This window comes from Patagioenas fasciata, chromosome 1 (assembly GCF_037038585.1).
Source record: "Patagioenas fasciata isolate bPatFas1 chromosome 1, bPatFas1.hap1, whole genome shotgun sequence".
NCBI lineage: Eukaryota > Metazoa > Chordata > Aves > Columbiformes > Columbidae > Patagioenas > Patagioenas fasciata.
The window spans coordinates 45950299-45962540 of record NC_092520.1 but is presented as its reverse complement, the minus strand read 5'-3'; the positions used below and the strand labels follow the sequence as shown (position 1 = coordinate 45962540).

The 12242-nt window shown below is 36.8% G+C and overlaps 1 protein-coding gene across 21 annotated transcripts in view; it reads left to right on the top strand.

Annotated features, from left to right (window-relative positions):
• Positions 1-12242, top strand: part of MYCBP2 (MYC binding protein 2) — a 200431-nt gene that overhangs the window by 141693 nt on the left and 46496 nt on the right. For 9 of the 21 annotated variants that reach the window (XM_071806378.1, XM_071806435.1, XM_071806425.1 and 6 more), the window contains 3 exons: positions 3176-3361; positions 8662-8796; positions 10865-10966. The exons of 2 other annotated variants lie outside the window; for them this stretch is intronic. In XM_071806378.1, coding sequence (XP_071662479.1) covers positions 3176-3361; positions 8662-8796; positions 10865-10966 — 423 coding nt within the window. The remainder of the gene's footprint in view (positions 1-3175; positions 3362-8661; positions 8797-10864; positions 10967-12242) is intronic. 10 more of the 21 variants (XM_071806446.1, XM_071806418.1, XM_065862783.2 and 7 more) reach the window with 6 other exon arrangements.

Here is a 12242-nt window from a genome sequence, read left to right as displayed (position 1 = left end):
AGTAAATTTTGTAACTGCTTTTTTCTCTGCTTCACTTTCATTCAAAGTGCTCCATATAAAAAGGATTATCAAAGGTTTTTTAATTATAATTGAGGCGTTCTGTAGTGGTAGGCAAAAAACTGTAATGCATAATGCAGAAATAAAAACCAGATACTTGTAAAACAGGGTATGAAAATTATACGATTTAGAAAGCATGGGTTTTAAAATGATCAGAAACATTTGTAAACACTTCTCACCTGTCTTGACATTAAGTGCCGAGGTAAAAGGATGCCATTTGAGATTTAAGTTGTAAAACTGAAGTTACCATTGGATCACATATATGCCAGTTACAAATCCATGGAAATAAATAAAACCCTGATAATTTTGCTGACAATAAAATATTTGTTTCTTTTAACTGGGGTTTATTTTGTAGGCAAGATACAAATATATATAAGCCATCACAATGAACTCAAACTGCGTGCCTTCTGTTCATTCATTAATTAGATCTAGAAGACTGAATAGTATCAGTGACTTTTGCTGAGGCAGATATTTTTGCAAAATATTATTTGAAACACAGAGTTTGGTTATTCTGCGCTTGCATCGCTGTGCTATGTCCATGTCACTATGAACATGGGCGTAAGCTGTGCTATATGTTCTTAACACCAGCATGTAGTCTTAGTGGTCTCCTAAATAAAATAATTTGATTTAAGATTTGTTTTGAAGTGGAGAGATGAGGGAAAAAATTATTCCTAAATGTTCCAGTCTGTTATTTTCATAACATAAAATAGTTTTATAGCATTTCACGGTGTTTTAATGAGTAAAGAAGCAGTTAATACTTCTCCACGCATTGTTATAGGAAACCCTTTTTTTTTTTTGAACAAAGACTGGAAAAGTCGAAGTGTTTTCTTTTTCTTTTTTTTTTCTTTTGTTTTATAGGGTTTTATACAGAACTGCTTTTCCCAGTTCAGCCATACTCATTTCAAAGTAATAGCTGCATTGCAAAAGTAGAAGTGTTTGAGACATTCAGCGTGTAAGGCAGCATTACAGCTTGGCTCTCATTGTCATCTGTGTAATAGTGCAACAGTATTATCTCTTGTTTTTCTGCAGAAGCATATTAGGAAAATATCTTTTTTCCTATGTTGTCCAAAGATACTTGGAGATGAATATGCTACATTAACAGGCACCCTAGTTTCTGAATACACTGTGATTCTTTTTACTATATCCTGTCTTAAACAGTTTCTAAAATGTTTATTTGGGATACAACAGTTGCAGAAAATTTGGAAGCTACTCCTGACATTTAATTCCATATCGTTTTATATGCATTATTCTCTTGACATACCCTCAAGCTCTGATGTTTAGTGCGAGTGAGCAATTCAGCAAGATGAGTGTTCATTCCATGTCCTGTAATTCCCAAGAGTGAAAAGTTGTTGGCAACTATATTGAAAAAATAATCATAATTACTTTCCCAGAAATAGAATTCTTCAACTGTACAATTGTTTTATATACAGTCTTTTTGCATTCTGAGGCCTAAAAAGCTTTGAATTTTGTGGAAAATAAAAAACTGAAAGCACAAGCACGATCTGTTAGGGGAATTTCTGAATGAGGCAGATCTTTTCGAGGTGCTTGTTTCTTGAAAGAACATCTGTAGGGGTGTACTAGTTTCCATGAAAGTTCAGTCACCATCTATGAGCATTTCCAACTCTTGGTCAAATGTAAAGATCCTCATTTAATGAGTCTGTGTTTACAGTATAACCTCTGAGGCAGAAGACATAGCTTCCACAATCATTCAGTTTGATTTAGCTATGACTTCCCTGTTCCAGCCCTTTTACATTGCAGGCAAGTCTTTATCATTCCTCATGAATGGCCCTACCCATCTCCATAGTTAATTATTGTGGGCAGATGACTTTCAGCCTCTTCTTAGGTGTTCTTCCCTTTAGAATAATCACGCATTTTAGGAAATAGGCATTTGTATTTAAGAATAATAGTGCTTTGTCAAACATGTTAATCACTTCTGGGTTATTCAGGTAGGAATGATTGCTGCCCAACTGCTGATTCCAATATTTTTTAGGTATACTATTTCCAAAGCAGTGGAATAAAATTGATTTATTGATAGCTTCAGATGATTATTTAGAAAGGCATTCCAGCTATATTTTGGTATTGCTGAAACCAAAATATCAAGAAAATAAGCGCGAAATTTAATTTTGAAGTTCTTAGGCAATACAGGATTTGATACACCTGATACACCTACCTACCAGTCTTTCTCTCCATGAAATGACATTTGGTCATTGCCCAAAAATGTTGTAAAAACAGTGAGTTGTAAAGTTTGTTTTAGCTGCTAATTTTTCTACTAGGTTTTCTAGAATGCTGTCCAAATGATATGAATTCGCAGAACAAAGTGATGCTCTTAGGATTTGCTTGGTGATGGTCCAAATCAGAGATGCTCTCAAACTGTTGGTGTCTCCCCGTTAATATTATTCAGTATACTTCAAGTTATAACATGGTGCGATAAACTCTCCTTTTTTACTGTATAGGCTTCATGTATTTCTAATGCTCACATAGTTTTTTTGAGAATGGGCATTCAGAAATGGAAACTGTTTGTAACAAGCTAATTTTTGAAGGCTTTTATTTGCCTCACAACAAACATATGTAGTTCTTCAGAAAACCAGTTCCAGTTCCTAAGTGGTACTTGTTTTTTAAAAATTATCTTCAATCTGATCTTGAAAAACAGCATGACAGAATGCTTTTAAAGATATTTGCAAAAACAAGCAAATATTTATCAAAGCCTTGGCACAGAAATATACTTGCCAAAGCCTAATTCCATGTTACCTCTCCCTTCTCATCATTTTTCCTAATCTTTTTCTGCATGTTCTGTTGCATGTTTGTATTATTGTGAATGCTAGGGATTTCTGTGTTTTTTCTATGGCTGCTCTTCATTTTTTCAGCAAGGCAAATATAAATCTCTGTTTTGAAATGTTTTAAATAATTGCAGTAAATTATCCATGATCCTTAAAAACCATGCTTTTACTTTGCAGTAATATTATTGCCATGCATGGGGTGAGACTTTTACCTTTAGCCACAACCAGAGTTGTTTGTGGCTAAATAAGATTTATGAGCTTTCTCTGTTATCATCATTTAAACTTTAATCGCGCACCATTTTACTCTGCCTTTCTGGACAATGACAAGTAACAGGTTGTAGTTTTGACTGTTTTACCCACTACAGGTGACCAACTGAGTGCCATACTGAATTCCATTCAGTCACGGCCAAACCTCCCAGCTCCTTCCATCTTTGATCAAGCTGCAAAACCTCCCTCTTCCCTAGTCCACAGTCCATTTGTGTTCGGACAGCCCCTTTCCTTCCAGCAGCCTCAGCCACAGCTTCAGAGTAAGTTTGTCAGCCTTACCTGCCTCATCAGTCCATTTCTGCAGCTTCAACATTGCCGTTCTCAGTTGCTTTACCAGCTACTAATCATTCCTCCGTGCACCTCTCTGTTTTTGTTTCGTTAAGTTTTTCATGATTCAGAAGCATGTGAGGTAACGCTCCTAAAGAAATATGCTTGTTCACCTTTTAATTTCACTACTGACAGTATTTTGCTTCTGTATGTGTTCCGTAGTGTAGGTAAGTCATGAAAGTGCATTTCCAATATTGTATGCAACTCTGCATTTTTTAATTAAGGTAAATATTTTATATGGTACAAAATGTTGGTAGTTTTTTAACATCAAAAACAGACTGCAGGAAATTTATAGTTATTAAATTTTCTTGCCTTCTAAATTCCTGTTTTTGTCATCGCTTTTAACTTCAGGGATGTAGCTGGAAAGTTAGAACAGCTTGGAGCTTCTCGTAAGGGAGGCTTTGGTGTCTCCTGTTGGGTGCTCATAAGATTGGCATGGACATGAAAGTTTGCACCTAGAGGTGAATAGCAGTTAACCTGGTTACTGATGGGAGGACAGGGAACCGTTTAGCTTTTGATTAATGAAAAATAAAAGCTTGACATTCATGATGGATAGCAGATATTGCAGTAAATACACAGAATGGGTATAGCACAGGTCACAGGAATACTTGTATTCTCCTGTCTCCCATAAAGTGTCCTTCAGAAGTGCCCTCAGTTCCTTCATGTGGGACCCTGTCAGTCAGTTTAGTCTCTGTGTGCAGTCCTGGATCTGTCCCACTCAGCGTATTGAAGTGACAGTGAAGGGCTTCATGTGAGAACTAGATTAAATCTCTAATTCACTTTTATAAAGGCTATCAGAAATATTCTGATAGTGATCTTCTGTACTTCTGCTGGACTTAAACCCACACGTGAAAGCAGAATATTCTAAAACATACTCAGATAAAGCTGCTGATTGCCAGTCATATCAGAGCATCATCATTTAGAATTTGTCAACTGTATATTCTTTCTTAATTTTCTTCTCTTGTTCAGAGTAGTAAACTCAGAGTTTCTTATTCAACTTTGCATCAAAAATAACCCTTTTTGTCTTATTTTAAACTTGAGATGATTGTCCTTTAGTGTTGACATCTGTCTTGGATGAAAAAAGCAGCTATCAACATTTTTAATTGGCTGCCCAACAAGGCCTTGCTCAATGGATTTACCTGTACAACAGATGTACGTAAACTGCATCAGTAAGCTACATCCATGGTTTGTGTTTTAATAAGGATCCCTGTTTCAAAAGGAAGCGTTTTTTGTTGGATAAAGGGGGGCACTGATATTCTGCCAAATAAAATAATGACAAAACTGGAAAAATTTTTCAAGTTTGTGTCTGATTTGGGATTGTAGCATAATAGAAGATTACAACCACTATGGTTATTTGCCCTATCAACAGGGCAAACATAATCAACCAGAACTGGTATAGTGTTGCACTAACTGTGATTTGACATAAGGACTTTCTTCCAAACAGTTTATTATCTCATTTAAGATTTTATGCAAATAATGTAAATTTATGCATAAGGGAGAAAAATATTAACATTTTTCACTATCAAAATTCAAGAATTGTAGGGGGAAAAATTTCCTGTTTGAACTTCCTTCTGCAATTTTGTTAATCCTCCATTACAAGGACATTCAAATTCAAAGTATTGCCAGGGAGCCCTGTAAGACTGTATTCATGTAGTTGTTCATTCAGTAGTCAAGGAAATCATCAGAGGTATTTGAAACTTAAATAAGACTCCCTAGATTAAACATTTTATTTTAAGCAATTATTCTGTTACTACTATATTTCTTGAATCTTTACATATTAGGAAGTAATGGATCAATTTGCAATATTCGATTAATTAGAATAACAGCGCACATATATGAAACGAAAATTTTTAGACAGAAAAGTTCTGTTCGGGTTGAATTCCACTCTGTGGTTTCTAATGTGTTCTGTAATAGAACTGCAACAAACTCTTTTTAAGTGTGCACATTTGATTCATTATTTCCATACCACTTTATAACCTCCTGTTATCAAACACATAACTAGAAGTCCATTAAACAACATGTCCCAGGGCTCCATATCAAGTCAGTTGGATTTTTGCCCTCGACAGTCTTGGTTTTAGTTTCAAATTATGTGCTCTGTCCTTAAGTTGTAAAAATTCAAATAAACGTTTACAGTCAATAACTGCTATATTAAAGGGACTAATAATAGTCTAATAGTTGAAAGAAGTTGTGCCAGCCTATATTTCCATGGCTATGGAGGTTACATACTAAATACCAGTTTAGGCTGAAAGCCTGCCTAAATAGTTTAGCCTGCCACTTACATTTTCTGTTCTTCCTCAGATATCTGTCTTCCTGTGGAGAAGCTTTATTGGAAGCATGATTCTGAGGAAAGTTAAGATCATGCTGAATACCTTTGAGAATTATTTCCTTAATTTAAGTTTTTATAACGGGAAGAAAATTTTTGATCTGATTATAAACATACTCTGCGCCAGTGACAGGTTGTAGCTTTTCTTTAGAAGAGTTTTCGTTGCTGGCTGTTCTTTCTGAGGAATGGTTTCTGTGCTGTGCTTGGTTTTGGTTTGCTTTCCAAATTCATTTAAGGAAGAGGGAAAGGACTTATCTCACCCAGCATCTGTGTATATTTTTGTGGAAATACTACAGTTTTGGACAACCACTTCCTCAGATATAATGCTTGAACAAATGAGAAGTGTCTCTGGTATTCTTTTTGCCTCATAAATAGGTAAACTCATAAAGAGTCCTGTGTGCTTTGTCAAGGAATTTGTTACAGAAGGGATATTGTACAACAGAAGGGGGAACTGTGTCACTAAGTTTTGTGTTATTTGCTAGAACTCTCTGAAGGGCTGATAGTTCTGTCACTACTTAGTTCTTTTGCTAATTTTCACACCTGACACAAGGGGAAAAAGCGGAGAGATTCTTTTTCTTTTTCATGGGGACAGACAAAATTAAGATGCTCTTCTCATGTATTTTAGTTCCTTGTCAGTCTTTTACGCAGCTGAAAGTCAAAAAAAGCTAGAAGAGATGGCATAACCTAGCTGGATTTCAGGAACAGCTATATTGACTTGGAATCTTAATAAAGTGTGGTTTTTTTCCTTTCCAGAAAGATCACTAGTTTGTCTATGTTGCTTCCTTGACTTTTTTCAACAAAATAGTCAGTAATTACTCCAGCCTGACTATGCTTGCTTCTGAGAAGTTGAAGATTGTCAGTAACTGATTTGCTCAGGACTGCAGTGTGTGCTGGGTCATAAAACTCCTTAGACATGACAAGTCAGGGAGACAGGACCTTGCCATGCTGTCCAGCATCAGTCATCAAAATTTCACAATTGGCTGTTGGACCCTAAACTTAGGGAGGGGAACGTGAGTACTTGTAGTCACCAATGTTAGACCTTTATGCCATGTTTCCTCACATCCAAGTTGCTGTTGCAAATGAAGAATGGATTTATAGGCTGAAGAGGTCTTGGGACCCTCTTCTGTCATAGAATCACAAAATGGTTGGGGTTGGAAGGAACCTCTGGCGACCATCTAGTCCATTCCACCTGCTAAAGCAGGTTCACCCAGAGCAGATCTTGAATGTGCCCAGGGGAGACTCCACAGCCTCTCTGGGCAGCCTGTTCCAGGGCCCTGACACCCTCAAAGAAGTTTCTCCTCAAATTCAGATGGAACCTCCTGTGCTTCAGTCTGTGCCTGTTGCTCCTCATCCTATCGTTGGGCACCACTGAAAGGAGTCTGGACCCGTCCTCCTGACACCCACCCTTCAAATGTTTATCAACATTCCTGAGATCCCCTCTCAACCTTCTCTTCTCCAGGCTGAACAGACCCAGCTCTCTCAGTCTCTCCTTATAAGAAAGATGCTCCAGATCCCTATTCATCTTTGTAGCCCTCCACTGAACCCCCTCCAGTAATTCCTTGTCTGTCTTAAACTGGGGAGCCCAGAACTGGATGCAGTGCTCTAGATGTGGCCTCACCAGGGCAGAGTAGAAGGTGAAGAGAACCTCTCTTGACCTGCTGGTCAGAGTTTTCTTAATGCACCCCAGGATCCCATTGGCTTTCTTGGCCACAAGAGCACATTGTTGACTCATGGTCAACCTGTTGTCAATCAGAACTCCCAAGTCCTTCTCTGCAAAGCTGCTTTTCAGCAGGTCCACCTGAACTGGTGCCTGGGGTTGTTCCTCCCGAAGTGCAGGGCCCTCCACTTGCCCTTCTTGAATTTCATCAGGTTCTTAACATGTTCTTGTCACATTGTCCTTCTTCCACTGCAGCTCCAGCAGCTCATGGGGCAACTGCACAGCTGTTGCTCCTGACTCTTCTCAGTCCAGGCAGAAGTTGCAGTGCTGAGCTGCTGCTCAGTATGTTCCTTCCCAATCCATACTGTGAAGCTGCAATCCAGCGTATAGTCCCACCATATACAATCAGCCCCTACTATTTGTGTCAGGAGTTCCTTGATACATCCCTTCAGTATTGCTCTACCACTTTCCTTTTGGTTTTGTTCATTTCTAAGTGCTAGTTGCAGAGCATTTTGAACCACTGGCTTTGCCTGCCGTGCTTCTATTCACATTCCCTAAAATGCAGAGAGAGGACAAAAGATCAGCACACATACGGAGCACATAACTCTTCTTGACAGTGTTTCAGGAAAATGAAGGGAGAGAATATTCTTAACCAAGCAGGCTGATCTATATCCATATCATGTGAAGCAGCTAGACGACAGATGCTGTGTGTTGCTGAAGCATCATTCCTGAAGAACTGAGCTACTAAGTTAAAAGGTTGCATACCCTAGGCTTTACAGATTTTGTAATCAAAGGTATGTATGAAACATACATTTGTTCAGGTCAATCCAAAACCATCCCTGGGGGACTGGTACGGTGAAGTTCAGAGGAAGAGCACAAATTGTCAAGCTTTATTTTAGAAATAAATTTGACTTGTCGTATCTTCAAAAAATGTAGTTAGAAACTATAGAATTATAAAATAATTTTTATTTTTTCTTCTAGCACAGGAATGCTTCTTTCAATTAATAAACTTAAGTGGCAGTGCTCCAAACCCTAACTTTGGGTAAAGAACATTGCTAATATTTTTCTAATGATACTGTGTTTCAGCTTTTTCTTTCATTCACTCACTCATTCCCCTACTATAACAGTATCTAATACTTTTCTCCCTTTTTAATATTTAATATTCAAACATTTGTTGACTTCAGTATATTCTTTTAGTTGTTGGAAAAAAAGAGACCTTGTCCGACTTCCACTATGGCATTTGGCATTTTCAGGATACGAAAAAAGATACATAGCAGTGCTTGAGGAAATTCAGCCATGTTGTAGGTTCCGTGTCAGTAACAGCGAGCGAAAGAGGATTGCGTTCTTTTTGAAGAGGCATCCATTGCTAGGCGAAAAGGCAAGAGCAGGTCAGTGCTTTCGTTCATCGTCATGCAGAAAAGCAATGGCATTTCAGAAGAAACTTTAACTTATTTCCATTCTACAGAGGCATTTTACCAGTTAAAAAGTTTGACATGGACCGCTTGATGGTACATCATGCCTCCTGGATTGGTTTACCAGCATTTCCTCAGAGGAAACAGGCCTGACTGTTACAAGACTTCATCCTGCCATAGGAAGACTGCCATCCTGCCCCCTATGTCTCTATGTCATGTAGCTTTTCAAGGTGGAGCTATTTCCACGTTGAAGAGAAGAGCGTGACTAAAGATATGCTGCCACATTCAAATTTGACATGAGACAGCCCTTGCCTACCTTGTATTTCAAGTCTTTGTAGTCTTTGAGGATGATTCAAAGAGAAGGAATCCTGACCAAAAAGCTGGTCCTTGTGGCTGACCAGTTATTCAGAATAGATATATGTTATTTGCAAAAGCAGCAAGGAGATTATGGGGGAAACTCATTCTCTTTACCTCACAGTCTGCTTGCAATGATTGCATCACATTGTTCAACATAAACTAGATTACAATAATATGAAATATAAGTATTCTCAGACATAGAGTGAGTGTAAATGTGCATTCATGAAAGTGGATTTGGTAAAATTTTCATTTAAGTATTTGTAGAGTGGATTGCTAGTGTATCAAATTGACATTTTTAGCATTACTTCTACTGCTACTTTGTGTTCCTAATGTGTGTTTCTGCATTTTTCCTTTACAAATTGGTGGAGTGACGTGCTGTTACTCAGAAGCTACATAGTTAGTATTGGATCTCTCTAAATCATTCGTAGGCATCAAAGTAGATAATACTGTTCTTAAATCTATGCTAATACTGGATTGAGAAAATAATAAATATTGTTTTAAAGAATGAAATTGTTACTTCTAAACATATGAACACCTTCTCATTGTAGAGTCTATAGAACTGTAGCCCATCACATAAGATAGGGGTTTAGTATATTTATGTGTACAAGTTAGTAAATGCAGTACCAGACAAAAAAATATGTTAAGTAGTGCAGGAACTGAAATAACTTATTTTTGATATACTTGTCATATTCCATTTGTACAAAAAGGTCTCTCTAAAACAGTGTATCTTCTAACATACAAATTCTCTTGAAAATTATTAATGCGGTAAGAATTTGACTTTTTTTCTGAAAGGAAGGAATAAGAATTGGAATTAGAATTAAAAAAAAAAAAAATAGGAAAGTAAAATGATAGATTTGAAATTAGAATGTCCTATTGTTACCACCTTCCAAGATTAATTTGGAGCTTCATCTCCAACAGATTTGGTGTCACTAGACTCCTGAAATTATCTTGGTTTACATCAGAATTTCACTTTGGTTTAGTTTGGGTTTGTTTTGTTCTTTTTTTTTTTTTTTTGAGGCAAAATTAAGGGTTGATACAAATTTGGTTCCGTATCTATACTGTTGCATAGAAACTCTTACTGCTAGTTGTGTCTCTTGTCTCTTAATAGTATTGAGAAACTATAGTTCATGTTACATATGTGAAGTTTTTCGAAGTATTACGTTATTGAGGTGCATTCAGATTTGAAAACAGATAGTTTTGATGGGTTTAATGTAATTTTTCTTCATTCTTTCCAGTGGTTAGTGAGACATCTAGGTACTTGTGTTGGAAAGTTCACTAATTTTCTCAAAAGAATGTGAAAATTGGTCATCTAGAAGGAAGTTTTAAATAATTCATCTCTGAATTTACGGATTACAAGTTCACATTTCAAACCAAAGGTCAATTTAAATCTAGATGCTGCTGGTTTTTATAATCAACCGTAAATCTCATTGGCTAGTCTACACATATTACATTTTTAGATCCTAGAAAGTAATATTGAAATCACAGGAGATCTTTTATTCTTTTAAAATTTAGTTCAGGGAAAGCATTTTGAAGTAACTGTTTCTTATTCAAAACTAAGGTAGGAATCTAAACGAGGAATTCAGAACATGTGACAGAGGAGATGCGTATCATTTGAAATGCTTGTTTTTATCTTTACTGCTTTTTCCATTGAATCTGTGCTGCTTCTGTGCAATGTTTTCCACTGTAGAAACTCCATCCTGCTGCCTCGCTTCTCGTGAGCGTATTTACAAAACTAGCGATGTAGCTGGGCCTGCCTCTGCTCTTTCATCTCTCTCTCACAAACTGAAGGGTGGGTATGCATGCCAACATAGCAAGGTTATTCAGATTTTTGCATTTGATTTTTTTTCTTTTTTGCTCCTTCCATTCATTTCCATTTCATTCGTTTCATAAAATAATGTTTTGAAAGTAAACGTTTTAAGTTTGGTATTTGTTGGGAGCTCATTCAATGTAACCGGGCAGTGTTGCCTTCCTGAGCTGTAGCAGTTTCATGATACACGACGTAGCTCTTTCTACTTTGTGAACAGAAAGGCGACTGTTAATCTAATAACATCATTTTCAAACAGTAGGCAAATGAAATACTGAAGAAGATAAATATATGGAGAGGTTTGAGGGTTTTTTTTGTTTACAGATTAAACAGTTTGCCACATGATTAGGCAGTTTTTCATTCTGGGGATTCTTTTTTTGTGTGCTAATAGTCTAGGATACTAATTAGGATTATTTACCTGTAGATGTGCAAATCCAGACCATTGTTTTAAAAAAACATAAGATTTTTTTTTATTGCTGGATGCTACTGCTAAGCTAAGCCTTCCATAAGCAGTTTTGCTCTAGAATGTTTTCCTGCTTGATATTCTCTGGTCATGCATATACTTTGAATGTGATACATTGCTGAATGGCTTGCAGTATTTTATGTCCTCTGAGATGGCTATTGTCGTGTTTTCACTGCTTTTTCGTTTATGAGGAATTCTGTAAGAGGATCTATCTGAAGTATTTTCTCATCTGGCAGACCTTAACATTCATCTTTTTTTTGTGTCTGGGAAAAGTGTGCTTAAAGTAATGATAATTTAAATTTATGAATTCGTATATCACAAAGTAGACAAAATAGCTCATCAGTAGAACTGATGAATAACTGAGCTGGCATGAGCAAAATGCTTGGACTGATATTGAAGAAATTTTGTAGACTTTTTCTTTTATCACAAACAATCATTTTATAAACCGTGATTCCCCTCCTCTTCACCCCCCTACCTCCCCCCCGCCCCCCCAAAAAAAATTATAGAACACATAAGAAAAAATAATAAAGACAGGTTAGACTATCAAAATTTATTCTGATAATGTTTGAACTGTTCTCGTTATATTCTACTGTTTATATTTGGTACATTATTCCTGAAGATAGACAAAATATTTCTTCTCTGCCTGGAGAAGTATGAACTCCTACCATGTCGTATGTCCTAGAAAGCCAGGAGAGTACCCTAAATTTCAAGCTTGTTGAATATTCCGTTATAGATATCCTTCACTTTTTCCTGTTGCTGTTTGTTTTATTGTAAGCTACTTAAATATGGAGGTAGCAA